Raw genomic sequence first — 16,651 nt, 5'->3', positions numbered from 1 at the left:
AAAATTAAAAAATATTTGTTCTACCTTTTGCTCTAAATATTTTTTAATTATATATGCCTCATTTATTATTAATTTTTTCTTAAAATTTATTTATGCTGTTAATATTTTATCCTAATTTTCAAATACTCGTGCAATATACTAAGTACTTGATACCATGTCAACTTATATTCAATTTTTTACTCAAATAAAAATAGTAATAATAAAAAAATATTTAAATTAAATCTTATTTATATAAAATTTTTATAGATATTTAAAAATAATTGTAACTAAAAAATAATAATAATTTATAATTTCATTTTTTATTCAGATCCCTCAATATAAAATGACAAAGTCATAATACATTAAAAAATGAGTTGATAGTCAAAAGTACCGTTTTGTCTATTTAAGTATTTAAACATGTAATAATAATAAATATTTATACAATATTTTTCATTTTTTTTAAATTAAATGCGTTACTAATGATGACACTTTAAAAGAAAAAATAAATAAATAAATATCAAAATAAATAATTCCTTTATAATAGTATAGGCGTACAGATATATAAAGAAAAGCTTTGCAAGGTTATTTGAATCATAATTTTTCATAAATGAAAAATCCCGTAATTAACATCTTTATGTATTAAATTAAGCTTCATGATTGCATGGTTCATCGAAAAATAATGTAAACACACACAAAAAAAAAAAAAAACCACAACCACGTGACGACATGAAAAGACCCTTTTCAGAGAATGATTAAGGGGGTATTTGATACAAATTTTTTTTGGAATTAATAGAAAAATGTGACTGGGTATTAAAAAATATTATATTTGGTACAAGCTTGACAAAAATTATTCCAATAAAATATGTTGCTTAGTATTTGTTATTTGAGTTGAAATTGTGATGAAAGTTACTGTTTCAAAATACCAACCGGATAAATGAAAAAATGAGCCTCAAATTATGGATCAAAATGACTCTCTCATCGTGTAAAGTGAGTGTGTGTTTTGGGTTCAAAAATTATAAAAGAGTTATTTTCGTATTTTCAATCCATTTTTCATTAATATTTTACTTTCAACCAAATATAGACTCAATAAACTTAACTCAATTTTTTTAATAATATTTTCGTCTACCAAATAATTTTTTTTTAATTTTTTTTCCAAACTTAATTTTTCACCATATTTTTAGTAATGATATTTGACTGATATATATCTTTTTTTTCTACGAAACGGCTCCTAAAATTAAATGCCGCCTTTGTATGAAAAGCAAATCCCAATTCAATGGATATTTTTTGGATTGACAATGTGATTATATAAAGGGAAAAACATTTCTCAAGCTGCTTGAGATAAGTTTATCTCCGGCCACTTTAAAACTACGTCGTTTTGATTATTTATTTCTTTATATTTATTGTGAAACTTTGAATGGTTATGATTCTCTTTTTCTCTCTATTCCTTTATCACCATTGATCTATCTTTGTACGATTATGATTTAGTAGCCGGAGAATCTCTGATAGTTTGAGAAATGATAAGCCCATATATATATATAGAAAAACATTTCTCAAGCAGTTTGAGACAAGTTTATCTCCGGCCACCCTAAAACTACGTCGTTTTATTTATTTATTTTCTTATATTAATTGATTCACCTTTGAATGATTATGATTTCCTTTTCTCTCTCTTCCATCAATCTTTGTACGGTTATGATTTAGTCGCCCGAGATAAAATTATCTCAAGCAGCTTAAGAAACGTTAAACCCATATATATATATATATATATATATATATATATATATATATATATATATATATATACGGTAAAGGATTTCTCCAGTCAATGGAGATAAGTTATCTTCAGACTTCAGTGAGTCCAAAACGACGTCGTTTTGGGACGGAAATCAAGGTATTTTTGTAATTATAATATATTGCAAGATTATATTAGTCTTTATCATTATAATTTTTTAATCTTATAACCCAAAACGACGTCGTTTTGAGCTTACTAGATATAACTTTATCTCCGGTGACTGAAGAAATACTTTTTTCATATATATATATATATATATATATGTATATATATGGGTCAGGATCATTTTACACCAGTGTAAGTTACACTCTTAATCTTGTCTGTTGATCCCACTTATATCTAAGGGCTCTAATTTTTAATTTTTTTAATAATGTGAGTCATTGGATATAAGTGGATCAATAGTCAGCATTGAGCGTAAGACTTCTAACTCTTACACCGATGTAAGAATATCCTGCCCCTATATATATATATATATATATGGAAAAATGATGTATAATATCACTACATATAAGATTTAGTGCAGTCAAAATTATTATTATGTAATATGGATAGTACATATTATATTTTAATTACGTACGGTGAGTAATACATAACTTTTCTTTTCTTTTCATACTCGTAGTATATATTTAATTTCTAAAATACACTATTATTACCTGTAATAATACACTATTATTACCTGTAATACATAGTGTAACTGCAACAATCATCCGTTTTATCTTATATATAGGTAAAATTATTTTTACCATCGTTTTACGTACATTAATGATAGATATATAGTTATGATTTTTCACATTTAATACTTTTATCTTTTTATGATTATAATCCTCACATTTAATGCTCTGAAATATATATATATATGACAAGTATTTAACTGCTGCATGTATAACAGTTATATAAATGTAAATCTTATATATATAATTTATTTTGCTCTGGCTGCTGCAAGCTTCTCTGCGATTTATAGAACCGTTGCATATAAAGTAGGGTTTTATAAAAGTTATGTTGTAGAAAGAGTGATTGTGTAATGTTATAGAGATTCGTTTTGCGTACCGTAATTTTTTTTTCTTTTTTCTTCAAAAAGTGTGGGTTCCATAAAATGTTATGTGTGTAGGAAAATTGTTATGTCATGTTAAATGACAAATACAAATCCCTGTAAAGTATCAAAAAAGGAAAGGAAAGAAGAAAAAAAAAAGAAAAAAAAAAAGAAAGAGCTGCTTCACTTATGTCAATGTTTAGCACACGAATCATCTTAGTAATCTCACAAATAAAAGCTTATTTTCTTAAGATAACCGTTGTTTTAGTAAATGAGAATTTTTTTTATTTAAGAATTATATATATTTTCTAAGAATATGATGAAAAAATTCTATTTAATAAGTTAAAATCTTTTTAGGAATATTGGATTAAATTTTTTAATACTATATTTGATTGATTGTCAAATATTTGAGACGGTCTTATAAAAATAAGCCCACCTTCTAATCTTCTTCGGTCAGGTTCGATATGACAATCCCACAAAGGGGACATCGAACAGAGCTATCTACTCGATCTAACTCATTGCATAACTTCAGCAACAGATCAAGCTCCAAATCAGGTGAGGAATTTCCAGATCCATAGTCAAGCGCGTCTTTTCTCAACACCACGAGTTTAGATTCTATTGAGTTACGAAAATAAGTGTCCTTCATTTTCAGCTCGAAGGCAGTCGCACTGTCATCTTCTTCCGAATGTTGAGAGCGATCCCAAAATTTTCCTCTATGGCCGAAGGAATGAAATCCAAGCTACAGTTTTCAATTTAGTAACCGTCGCTGTCAACCAATGAAGAACCGGAGGGTTTGGAAGTGGTTTTGCATATACGAATGGGCAAAATTTCGTCATAAAACATAACAAAAGAAGAACGAAGATCAAAATTGTGCCAAATATTCTCACCGGATGAGAATCTCAAAATACCTATCTCTGATGTGGTATTTTTATAGGATTTTATTAATCTCCTTCCACATAAGATAGTTATCTTATGTGGTAGAGAGAAAATGAGTGGGTCCCACCATTGTAAGAAAAAAAAAAAGTGCGAAAATCGAAGTGAGAGAAAATGAGATAAGTTACCTCATGTGAAAAGAGAGTAATATTTCTCATTTTTATATGGGATTATGCTTCACAAATCCAAATCCCGCAAATTTAATTTTTTCGAAAACTTTTTTACAATACTTAAATCCAATATAGATAAATTAGATTTCCATTCTCATATTTTTAAAAGGGAAAGATTATCTTTACTACCTCATTTTTTTATTACCTTTTATTATTAAATCTTAACCGTTAATTTTCGTCAATCTAATAATTATATTTTATTGAAAATTAATAATTAATTAATAAATATGACCCAATAAATTACAATTGTTAGATTGACATAAATTAACGTTTAAGATTTAATATTAAGAGAGAGTAACTATAATCTCCCCCATTTTAAAATTCTAAAATTTTTTCTTCTAGCAAAGGTATAAAGGAGGCTACTCTTCAGTCTTCAATTATCAGATGGGTAAATCAACCTTTGATTGTTGGTACTTTTTAAGGTGCAGATAGTATATTTTTAATCGGAGTAAATTCTCTACTGATAAAAAATTACTTCGTCATGTAAAATTTAAATAGATGAGATTTAACAATTATAAATAAAAAAAGATAAACACAAAAATTTGACGTTATTATGTAAATTTTTAATGGGTATCTCTTTTCTCGTCTTACATAAAATAACTTATCTCATGCTATAGAGACCCACTATTTATTAAAATAAGAGAAAAATATTTGTCTTTTTAAAGAATATAATTTTGTGTCATTTTAGATTATAATTATTGATTTCAGTCAATCAATGATTAAGGTTTATTGGGTCAAACTTACTAATTAATTAATAATTCACAATAAAATCCAATAAATTCTAACCGTTGATTGACGAAAATCAACGGTTAAGATCTAAATGAAACAAAGTTATATTCCTTAAAAAGACACATTTTTTTCTTAAAATAAAAGAAAAAAGCACAAAAATAAATATGACGAATTTTGATGTCTCAAAGCATAATAAAACTATCTCCTGAGAAAATAATTTTTCATTTTTAATACGACAGAATCGATCCTCATCTTCCATATAAACAATAATATAGCTTTCAGCTAATTCTGTAATCTTACAGGAGTAAATAATATGTATTCTAGTAATAATTATAACTTGAATAGTAGATGATAAAAAAATATTATACGGTATAGGAATTCATAGTACACGAGAGCAACAGCTCTAATTAAACGTTACTCTGTCGCAGACCCCACGAAAACCATAGGAGGACAGGACGGCCAGCTAAGAGGAGCACATATATTTATGGGCTCTGCATCACTACTTCATTGGCAGCACACACTTCTAATGTGCTCTGTCCTTGGTCCCCTCCTCTAGTTATTACCTCTATTACCATTCATCCCCGTCTCTCTTATTATTCACACAGATTCTCAAGTTCTGCTTCTTCCCTCTCTCTCTCTCTCTTTTCTGTGACTGATATAGATGTTCAGAAATCTCACAACCATGAATTCAGTGTCCAGTGCTTCTTACATCTCCTCCACATGTGTACGCCTTTCTTTAGGGAATACTTTTTAGGGAATGAACCTAAATATAGATAGTTACAATGATTCTGATGAAAAAGAAATAAATGAAGGCTAGAAGATTACATTACATTACTACTCTGAATAATGTACTATGCAAGCAGTTCGTTAACAATATAATTATTTAGGACCTGAGAGGGGGTGAATAATATGAATTTGAAACAGAATCATTGTCTTAAGTTAACAGATAGAAAGACAGAATAGCAATATAAATTTTAGTTATTAGAAAAAGGTTTTAATGGGAATAGTCCTTTTTACTGGGGCGGTTGTTAAAAGCGAAAGCGTCTGGGAAGTGGGATTGAGGTATAGTCGTGATCAGTGCGTGGGCTCGGATACCCAGTCGCTTGCTATTCAGTAATCATTGCCTTTCTCTTATCCTTATCTGCATGGATCCCTGTCTCTTTTCCTTTCCCTTCCTTCTAAACAATTGACTGTTCTTAACAGTGACACTTCCCCCACACACATACATAGACATTTAACATTCATTGATATTTTTGCTCCCTCGGATTCTGAACATGACAATTCCCGCACTTTGTCTTTTTCCATTTTTATTATCACATTGGTTTTGGTTATCTATCAAATTCAAATTTACATAATAACTTAACTAAAAAGAATCATGAAAATTCTAGTCTTTCACCAAAAAGTGAAAAGTCTATTAAATTACAAAATTTTATTATAAAAAATATTAAATTAGAAGTTAAAAAATATTCAAAAATAGAATAATAAATTAACTATTGTAACATTTGTGTATATATCAATTGATTTTTCTCTGCAGAGAATAGGAATAATGGTGAGAATCAATTGTAATTTAATAAAGAAAATATTTTCCAAACCTAAACTCACAATTTCCTAGCCACAATAAATAATTTTACGGTTGTTCCAAGGTTTTTTTTATTAATACAAGAAAAAAATATTCTGTGAAATTTGGAAGATGTATTTGTATATTGGTGCGTACATGATTTTTTATTTATTTATTATTATTTAATCGTAAGTATTTTGTGACAATTTTTATTTTATTTTCTAATAATTTTGTGACAATTTTTGGGTTGGTTAAGGAAGACATAACATAAGTCCCTCCCGGATACACCACTCGCCCCTAGAGATGGCGAGTAGGGCAGAACGGGTCCGCCATCAACTCGCCAAAAAATGAATTAGCCTACCCACATTGTTTTTGAAAATTGGCTAAAAAATACGGCCCATCCCATCCCATTTGACGGGGCGGGGCGAGTTGGTTTGTTGTCTTGAACCTATTTTACACTAACTTGCATGGCTGCCTCGCCCAACCATTAACCCATTAAAAAATGAGTCAACCCACCTTGTTTTTAAGAATGAGTTATAAAACTCAACCCGTTCCTACCTCGTTTGGCAAGCGGGGCAGGCCGAGCCCGTTTTGCTGACCCTACACACCAATGTTCAAAGTTCAACTGTATTAGTAAAAATTATTATTTATTTTAATAAAAATTATTCCACGAGGGGCCTTAGGCCCTTCCATGTATAAAAAAAGAAAGAAATTTATTCCATGTTAACTGAGGATCGGAATAGATAAATATGTGGGCTTGAATGAACCTTCACTTTACTATCCCAAGCTAAATTCAGTCTGGCCAGTTTAGAGTTGGGCTTCCTCGACAGCCCAAGAGAGAGAGAGAAAGAGAGTCAACTGAAACTCAACCTGTAACAGTAACAGTAACAGTAACAGCAAGAGGAACGGGAAGAGGGAGACAAAGGGTTTGGAATTTCCATGGCTGCGACGAAAAAATTGTTAGAAACATTAGGGGGTTTGGAGAGGGATTCGTTCGTGTCCCTTCTCTCGAAGCTGATTGGGGAATCAAAACACGTGCAGAACAACCCGCCGGAGCTTATTCCGGAAGAGGACAGGGTGGTGAGGCACGTGTTGGACGCACTCCTTCCCTTCAGCACCACCACCGGCGGCGGTCCCTTGCTTCTCAACCATGTCACCTATATCTCCGGCAGAGGCAACCTCATCGTTGAGTACCCTGGAACCGTACCCGGCAAAATCCTTTCTTTTGTTGGGTGCCACATGGATGTCGTCACTGCCAACCCCAACGATTGGGTATCTATTTATCTCTGATTTTTCATTTTACCATTCGCATCGATTTTGATGTTAATGAATTTCGGGCAATGCAGGATTTTGATCCGTTTACTTTGAGCATTGATGGTGATAAACTTAGGGGTCGTGGAACCACTGATTGTTTGGGACATGTCGCCCTTGTCACACAACTCATGAGGAAGCTTGGGGAAACCAAGCCAAATTTGAAATCAACTGTTATTGCTGTTTTTATAGCCAATGAAGAGAATTCTGCAATAACTGGAGTTGGTGTAGATGCACTTGTCAAACATGGCCTTCTCAACAAGCTAAAGGAAGGTCCCCTGTAAGTGATTATTATCTCATTATCTATTGCATTTTTAAATTATAAAAAAAAGGGGGTATGTAAATAACTGTGCAAAACTTTGTTTTTATTCATTTTAGTAGAAATTTCTATTCCAATTATAATATATTTTGCAAGTTTTAATATTTTGCAATTTCTGCTTAGGTTTTGGATCGACACGGCTGATAAACAACCTTGTGTAGGCACTGGTGGTATGATACCTTGGAAACTTCATGTCACAGGGAAGCTCTTTCACAGTGGATTAGCTCATAAAGTATGCTCTTGTATTATTGTCTTGATTTTGAATCATATTCTGGACTGTTAAGGCTCAGACATAATAGCTCCGCTGTAGGATGTTTTTTCAGTTTTTCATATAATGATGTTTTCACTATGATGAAAACATAGCGTAACAGTGACATAGTTGTCAGTCCTATTATCTGAGAGCCTATAGTATGTCCGTGAACAAATATAATGGAACAAATATAATGCTATCCTCTTACCTAGCGGGCACATATTTACCTCCGTGGAAAGGATGATTCATTCCTTCTTATTCGTAGGTCATTTATGGCACGCGGGAAGAGCCCGCGCAGCTGCGGCAGGATTTGAAAAAGGAATTGATCGACCCATGTAAGTTTTGGGGGGAAAGATTGAAAGATGTTCATCTCAACCTCCTGCCCTAAAATTGGTTTACATTGAAAGATCCATAAACATTTGAAACAAAAAACAAAAGTTGAAATCTTCTTTTTCTCATATAAAGGTATGCCATGTGAATGCAACCTATGAGAAGAATGCAATGCTTTAGCTCTGAAGGCAAGCGAATGTCAAATAAAGTAAGTGTTTCCAAAGTAAAATGTTGAACAATCGTAGCAAACTTGAAGTTAGTAAAATTATATAGGATATGGTGTGAGTAATTTGATACTACTCACATTACTCAAACCATATCCTATATAATTTTACTAACTTCAAGTTTGCTACGATTGTTCAACATTTTACTTTGGAAACAATCGTAGCAAACTTGTTTATAATTCACATTACTCAAATTATATAATTTTTTTGGTTTTTTTTATTTTATGGTTTGAGTAATTTGATAACAATTCAGTCATGCAAATGCTAGCGCTCAAATTAGTTTCAGCTTGACAGTTATGCATACTGATAATATCCACTTGGTTAACCTGAAGGATCTGTCTATGTCCTGTCCCAGGGAAACTGGGAACTATGGTAGTTAAATGCAGTATACTAATTTGTTATATGGATTATGACATGGTTTGGTTATTTTAAAATTAAATTGAGTCATCTGAACAAGAAAAGGCCAAACCAGCATCAGATATGCTGCGGTTAGATATTTTAAAGCAAGTTTTTACTTATACGAATAAGAGGAATCTAGCCATTGCCGGGTTGGGATAGAAGTTAGTCATGGAATAACTAGGGATTTGAATGTCTTTTATTTTCCACCAGGTCAGAACAAGTAAACCTTTGATAGTATAAATGTTTTGCGTAGCAAGGTATTCAAGCTAGTTTAAGATGTGTAGCTTGTTTAGGCTATGACCTGCATGCTGGGAACAAAAGTTTTGGTTGGTTTATAATTGGTGTCAGGGTATTTCGGCTAGTTTAAGATGTGTTTGGATTAATAATATGTGTAGGATAGTTAACGTCTAATAGAGTTATAACATAGGCTTCATAAAGCCTATAAATTGTTTTTATTTGCAGAAATTTAGGGTATGCTTAGTTGAGCTGGAAATAGGCAACCGAAGGAGAAACTTGGGGGGTAAAATTTACGTATGAATATTTTATACATATTATTACTAAAATGTGGGACCATCTTAAGTGGATTGCAACTCTTTCACTCCACCCCAACAATATTTGGTAGGTACAAATGATATTCTACTTCTACCTAATTTCTACTGTACCTAGCAACAGTGAGTGAAAATTTTAATATTTCCAATGTACTCCATTTTCCCTCCCAATTTTACACCTTCTCTATCAAGCATATCCTTGATGACAAAATTAGGGAGAAGAAAATAGCTTAGACTGCATCTGTGCTTCATTCTGTGAATTATCGAAGAAGACTGTAATTGTTGAAATATTCTTTCAGATATAAAAGAAATGTGAATTCTCTAATTTTTTTTTTCTTTGGCTTGGCTCTGCTGCTTGAGAACTTGACGAAGTATCCAAACAGATAATGATATTAAGTTTATAGAGTTGAGGAATAATAGCGTTGCAATCAATGCATATTTTTGTAAGTATTGTAGTTGTAAACTTCTTTTAACTGGTTTCTTGTAGGCTATAAATCCGCTGGAGCTAGCCATGGACGCTCTAAAGGAAATACAGTCGCGATTTTACAGAGACTTCCCACCTCATCCTCAGGAGGAGGTTTATGGGTTTGCGACCCCTTCGACCATGAAACCAACCCAATGGAGTTGTAAGTTTTGGGCCTCAAGTAACTATTTCATACTTCTTTTTAATTAACAAAAAAAGGGTCAATTTTCATAATTATATTTTCTACTGCAGATCCTGGGGGTGGAATCAACCAAATTCCAGGGGAATGTACTATTTCAGGGGATGTCAGGTTTATTCTCCTCCTTAGAATTACTCAAGGCATTTGTTAGGAATGGTGTGGCATTACAGATATCTTTTCTCTGTTTGTTTGTTGCAGGTTAACTCCATTCTACAAGTAAGCTACATCTTACAGTATGGCCAAATTTAGTCTTTTGGTAGCTTTGGGTTCAATTTTTGTTCTTTATTTTACTAGCTTATTGCTATTGCAAAGTAGTTCTTTACTCAGTGGAGCAAACATACGAGAGTTTAGAGATTTCAAGTATTTTATGAATATTCATGTCCAATGCTCTAATACTTTGTTCAGTGTGAAGGATGTAGTGAAGAAGCTACAAGAATATGTGGACGATATTAATGACAATATACAGAAGCTAGAATCACGGGGTCCAGTTTCAAAATTTGTACTACCTGATGAAAACTTAAGGGGAAGGTGGGACTTGTCTATCCTTCCTTTATAAGCAAAGAAATCTGCTCAGCTTAAGAGTTCAACTCTAAATTTTTGGTCTTTTTATTTAATATTATTTAATCACTTGATATTTTATTTTGATTCCTTTGATTGGGTCAAATTTTTAAATATAGATTATCTGTAACCAGTTAGGGTTCCCTGACTCTCTGTTTTACAGCCTTACTATAACTTTTGATGAGGCAATGTCTGGAGTTGCTTGTGATCTTAATTCTAGAGGTTTCCATGTTTTATGCAAAGCAACTGAGGAAGTAGTTGGGCATGTAAAGCCTTACTCAATTACTGGGAGTTTGCCTCTCATTCGGGAACTACAGGTGAAAATATATTCTCATTGTTCCATGAAAAGCCTTTGTATTACCAACATTCCTTACCTAACCCCTCTTTCTGTGTCATAGGATGAAGGTTTTGATGTTCAAACTTCTGGCTATGGTATGACCTACCTAAGAATAAATTTATGCGAATTGAATTTGAAAGTAATAAAAGTACTTACTCATTTCTTTTCACGTTATGTCCAGGTTTAATGGCAACTTACCATGCCAAGAATGAGTACTGCCTTTTCACAGATATGTCCCAAGGATATCGGGTGTTCGCGAGCATCATCTCTCAATTGGAAGATTGAGAATAGCAGGGGAACTAATAATACTTATACTACCGTCTCTTGGGTTATGAAGAAATTCTTGCTGAGATCAATATAATTTAGCTGTTAAATTGCATGAAGGATTAGTTCGGTGTCAGTGACTTTTCTTTTTACAATATGATGGGCGAAGCTAGTTTGTTTATCGGGTTTTATACTTATGTTGCTGTACCAAGCAATAACTTTACAGCCGCGACAATAAAAAAGAGAGAGAAAGTGAAATGAGAAAAAATAAAAAGAAAATTTGTGGTTCCCATATCCTTGTAAAATTACTGTTTGGTGCATTGGTGCAGCTTAAAACTCGGACTGGTTATCGAATTAGTCGAGGTACTGAGTCACTGGTTCAATCGGTTTTACTGTTCACATATTAAAAATATAAAAATATTACTTATTAATAAAAATTCACATAAGAAAACTATCTATGAGCTTCAAAAAATAAATTGATTTTCAATGATAACAAATATTATATACTTCTAAACTTCTAATTCTAGACCGTTGAGATGAGATCATGAGACCATAAGTGTTTATCACCACTTAACTTCATGAGATCATTATAAGATGTAACTAAATTACATAAATGAATTATACTAATCTAAAATATTTTATTATTTTCACCTTACTTTTAATAATATTCATCATAAGATATGAATATGATTTAATTCAAGAGTTCTTATCAATAAAAAAAAAATTTATCAAAAAAAGAAGGAAAAATCGGTTTAACCCGAGTCAACCGGGTCGTCAGATTTTGACCGGGTCAACCGGTCCAATCTGGATTGACTACATAACCGGTCTAATTATCTGCTCAGACCGGATCACCGAGTCCCGGGTCGACCCGGACGGTCCGAGTCGGGTTTTAAAACATTGATAAGAAGCATAAAATCCTTGTTTATTAGCCATAAATTTCTCCGTTGAAAAGCACTATTTTTTCCAGTGAAAATTAACGTCCTTTCTTTAATTTCCTTTCACTTTATCTTTCCTTTCCCATCCTTTGACTCTCCACTTACCTGTGCTTACTGACGTCCAGTTGAATATTTCAAGGGTAATGTTTTTAAGAAAGCATTGTCACCACTCACCACCCGTGGACCCATAAAAAACCATGTTTTTTATTTTTTTTTCTTACTCAGTGTATAGAGTATTTTTTTTTTTCCTCAATAGGAGATTCATTAACCTTAACCCTAAAATTAGGCCAAGATTGTAAATGGAAGTATGGAACAACATATATGCAAACATTAAATCAACCCCACTATTGGATATCCCACTTTATTAGAAAAAACACTTAAATAACTCTTGGTTTGAAAATTCTGTAATCAAAACCCGAGTATTGTGTATGTACGAGACCTCATCTAACTAACATAAGTAAACATGTCTTCTATTTACATAATTAACAACTCTAATGCATATACAATTTTGGCACCGAAAAAAGTCATGGTGGGCATTTCAAGATCTACTTGGAGTCTTTTTCTTCTGATTTGAGCTGTTGGATTCTTTGACGTAGTCTACGGCGGTGGTCATGTATCTTCCAAAGGCCATGTCCCAAAATAACGGTAGAGTATATGCCATGCGTGATAATGGGGGCAAGAATATTATTTGTCTGTCACATTCCAAACAAAAACACATGAAATCTTAGACAAACTACCAAATAATTTAAAAAAAAAAAAATTGTGAAGTTAAAGTACCTGGATCCACTCGAAACCTAGGTAGAGAGCCAGCAGTCCTTCCAGAAGTGGGGAATAGATTTTTCTCATTTGCCGTTTCTCATACCAGGCTGCACACCGAAAATAGACAATGTATGAGATTAAGACATCATACGTAGAAAATGCACAAGAAAGATTTTTCACTTCTGAACCATTTTTAAATATCTTCACAACCAACTAATTCATGTCAGAAATAGAAATTGGTGTTAATTTTTTTGTTTAAGCATTCAAAAAAGTGCTTTTATGATATAATTTATTTTTAAAATATTTTTTTCAGAAGTTACTATTTTTAGTTTATCAAAAAAGCACTAGAACATTTTTCTTTTTTTACTATTTTTTGAAAAACTTATCCAATTATTATTAAAACAAACTAAACATGTTTTTAATTAAAAGAGCTTCTTTTTTTCCTTAAAAAGAAGTATAAACAATCTTGATTTATTCCATGATTTTCTTCCAAGACATTCACATGATCAAACCCAACATCATTAGTAAATTGATAACTCGAAATTAGCCCCAAATCTTCTGTTTAGAAAAAAGATGAAAAATTATGTTCAAGAAAACAAGAAACAAACACCATAACTTGCAACTTTAATTGTATGAATGATATAATTCTGTTTGTGAAGAATTATAACTCACTCCTCTAGAATGTTTACACATAAGAAAGATATGAATTAATTTTAATATTCAGCTATAGGAGAAAAGAAATGAACCTTCAAACAGTTTTTTCAAATCTTGCCGACCAGAGCGAGACTGTAAAACAGGTGCAACAACATAAGTAGGATCTGAAAGAGAAAGAGAAAAAAGAGAGAACCCTTAGGAGAAGCGATCATTAATGAGAACAAAGTAGGAAAAATAAGTAACAGGAAAGGGAAAATGTAAAAAGGGAAATAATAAAAGTAACCTTTAGGAGAGGCAGCCACATAATAGAGAGAACCAGTAAGGACAGCTGTAAGTACAGCTGCAAATGCCTGAGCAAATGGAACAAATGGAGGCAATACCCCTGTCTACATTTTACCATATATATAAGTTAGTCACTTGAACAAAACTTTTAGCTTTGAATACTTGTAACATAAAAAGGAATAAAAGGGTGGCCCATTGCATGGAGTTCCCATCATTGTGGGGTTTGGAGAGGGTCAATTGTACACAGCCTTAACTGCGAGAGCAGAGAGGCTGTTTCCGCGACTAAAATCCATGGCCTCCATGTCACAAAGCAACAATGTTACCATTGCACCAAAGCTCACCCTTCTAACATAAGGAGGAACAACTAAAAAAATAGCAGACATACCAAAGACGCCATTCCTTGAGCATCTGTTATAAGATTACTGCCTCTTAAAAATATATCAGCCAATGCCCCCTGTAGAATTGCAATAATAAATTATTAAGCTCAGATATTCTATTCTATGCTGAGAATAAGTTTATTAAGCCTACAATTTTCTTATTTCATTTTCATTATGAAGTCTTCTTCATCATTAAACTCTTAATATTCATCTTCTGAACAAGTTTGGACCAAACCCAGCAAAGTGTAATTCTTTCATCAATCTTGAGATACAGATAATGGGAGGAGGAAAACAGAAAAGAAAAGCAAGGTTTTTCTCCCTTCCGAATTATCGTTAAGAAGAAAAAATCAAAGCAATGCAAGCAATGACTTCTAATATTACATTCTTCAGAGAAGTGGGCTGGCCACATGCTGTGAAATTTGATTGGTCAATATAGCTAGTTTTTTTAAATCAAAATTTCTGAAAAATCAGTGAACTATAGAACGAGTTTAGAGATGGAAGATTTTATAGAACTCAAAACTATTCACATGGTATTATACTACTATCTTCAAAATTAAAATAAACCTACACTAGGTGAACTGTGCAGCATATTTTTAGCAGTTATCAAGTTTTTGCACGTTAGACATTATGACATCTAATTCATCTGAAAAGAATCAACATATTTATTCAAAATTATTCCTTATAGATGGCTCAAACCCAAAATTTATGTATCATTGTTCCCAATTTTAACGCTTATTCAAAAATTATTTCACAGACATCTCTTGGCAGATACAGTGAAAACCAGGCACAGAAGCTCCTAAACAAACCTGAACAGCAGCCCTGTAGAAGAGCTCCTCTCCCACTGAACTTGCAGCAACCATCAGCACAAACTGTAAGGTAAAATCAGTTAAATCGTTCTTCATCGTAGCACTGGACCAAAGATAATTCGGTATGTCAAAGCAAGTAATTTATCAAATTACCTGCCAAGGGGACATCCCATAGAAAAAACTCCACAGTTCTTCATCTTCTACATCTCTGATTGCACGGGCATGGGGTGATAGCTTCACGACTTCATCCTATAAATAACCATATCAGTTAATTAATTTAAAGTTCTACAAAAAGAAAAGTTGTTGTTGATGAAGGCTCAAAATTCAAGCACGGAAAGGAAACCCACAAGTTTTCCCTTTGTTGCAAATTTTCCTAACAAGTAAAGATGCGAAGCATTTCCAATTGGACCAAAATATGGAAATTCAAATAATTTGAAATACAAGTAAAAGAACACAACATTATTATCATCACGATCATAAATGAATGAACGAACTTACATCAAGTATAAACAAAAGGGCCATAATTGGAGGAGCTGCATATCCAAGCCCTTCCATTATGGCATCTAATGATAGATGAAAACCCCCCAGAGAGTCAATTCCCGTGATCGAACATATAAAACTCCCCGCAACAGCCATGGCACCGTAAATCCCTGAAACAGGCAATTTATAAAAAGATATGCTGGGAAAAGCAAATTACAACATACAATAATAAATAAAATCTAAATTTTCCATTTACCCAAGTGGGAAAAACATTAATCCGATTTAAAAGGAAACACTTTTTGTTTCTTTTGTTCTCTTTTTCGGCAACAGAGCAAAAGGCCTTCATTCCTAAAGCAGACACTTTTACTTCCTTTATTGAACAAAAAATAAACAACCTTCATCATTAACTCCAACAAAGCAATTCTTCACTTCAATTAAAGAAGAGAGAGAGAGAGAGAGAGAGAAGCTTTTGGAATTGAAAAGTTAGTGTCATCTCATCTCACCGATGCCATAGCTGAGTCTGACAACAGCACCAATCTTTTCCCAGACGGGGAAGTCAGCGTCGTTGAAACTGCGGTTGAATGTGGTGACCTCAACGGCAGGGGTGGTGAACCCGGTTCGAGTGTCCCCTTCGTCACCGGTTCGTTCAACTGAAGCCTTAGCGCATCGAACTGAAAGTCTAGGAGCATCAAAGAAAGGAACCCTCTTCTTCCTTGGCTGAAAATCACATAGCTTGGAGCAGTGAGCTGGAAGCGATGAAGTTGAAGGGTTGAGGGTCAGTGTTAGAGAGAGCTCCATTCACCACAGGAACTAAATTGTTCAGAACTAGTAAAGAGAAGCAGAAGTGGATTCAGTGTTCGTGTTCTTCATATTTGGGTTGGAACAAACGTTGATCCCAAATATCTCAACTCTCTCGCAGGTGAAGGTGAAGGTGAAGGTGAAGGTAGAGATTGAGGTACAATTTCAAA

At 32.8% G+C, this 16,651-nt stretch overlaps 2 protein-coding genes across 2 annotated transcripts; one reads left to right on the top strand and one right to left on the bottom strand.

Moving 5' to 3' along the window:
* Positions 1-7,051: 7,051 nt before the first annotated feature.
* LOC133314180 (acetylornithine deacetylase) lies at positions 7,052-11,676 on the top strand. Its single transcript, XM_061515625.1, has 10 exons — positions 7,052-7,460; positions 7,535-7,779; positions 7,942-8,050; positions 10,057-10,195; positions 10,285-10,342; positions 10,430-10,447; positions 10,637-10,759; positions 10,953-11,106; positions 11,188-11,221; positions 11,308-11,676. The coding sequence occupies exons 1-10, from the start codon at positions 7,128-7,130 to the stop codon at positions 11,409-11,411; spliced, it is 1,317 nt and encodes a 438-aa protein (XP_061371609.1). The 5' UTR covers positions 7,052-7,127; the 3' UTR covers positions 11,412-11,676.
* A 971-nt stretch (positions 11,677-12,647) lies between these two features.
* Positions 12,648-16,651, bottom strand: LOC133314171 (uncharacterized). The gene is made up of 9 exons (XM_061515616.1): positions 16,187-16,651; positions 15,702-15,853; positions 15,357-15,452; positions 15,204-15,266; positions 14,406-14,474; positions 14,022-14,124; positions 13,831-13,902; positions 13,103-13,191; positions 12,648-13,017 (listed from the first exon to the last, which is right to left on the bottom strand). Exons 1-9 carry the CDS (start codon positions 16,479-16,481, stop codon positions 12,871-12,873), a joined length of 1,086 nt encoding a protein of 361 aa, XP_061371600.1. The 5' UTR covers positions 16,482-16,651; the 3' UTR covers positions 12,648-12,870.

Source organism: Gastrolobium bilobum, unplaced genomic scaffold, assembly GCF_033153095.1.
Source record: "Gastrolobium bilobum isolate Gb01-03AN ecotype WA unplaced genomic scaffold, APGP_CSIRO_Gbil_v1 utg14319, whole genome shotgun sequence".
NCBI classification, from domain to species: Eukaryota; Viridiplantae; Streptophyta; class Magnoliopsida; order Fabales; family Fabaceae; genus Gastrolobium; species Gastrolobium bilobum.
This window is presented reverse-complemented; position numbering and strand designations above follow the sequence as displayed.

What these genes read in the sequence shown, in the direction of transcription:
- LOC133314180 (XM_061515625.1), top strand. Translation starts at nt 7,128, where the DNA reads ATGGCTGCGACGAAAAAATTGTTAGAAACATTAGGGGGTTTGGAGAGG. An exon ending in ACAGTGGATTAGCTCATAAA is followed by an intron (nt 8,051 to 10,056) that starts GTATGCTCTTGT and finishes GGTTTCTTGTAG; the next exon opens with GCTATAAATCCGCTGGAGCT. An exon ending in CTCTCATTCGGGAACTACAG is followed by an intron (nt 11,107 to 11,187) that starts GTGAAAATATAT and finishes TCTGTGTCATAG; the next exon opens with GATGAAGGTTTTGATGTTCA.
- LOC133314171 (XM_061515616.1), bottom strand. Translation starts at nt 16,481, where the DNA reads ATGGAGCTCTCTCTAACACTGACCCTCAACCCTTCAACTTCATCGCTT. An exon ending in CAGACTCAGCTATGGCATCG is followed by an intron (nt 15,854 to 16,186) that starts GTGAGATGAGAT and finishes TGCCTGTTTCAG; the next exon opens with GGATTTACGGTGCCATGGCT. An exon ending in TGTGGCTGCCTCTCCTAAAG is followed by an intron (nt 13,903 to 14,021) that starts GTTACTTTTATT and finishes TTTCTCTTTCAG; the next exon opens with ATCCTACTTATGTTGTTGCA.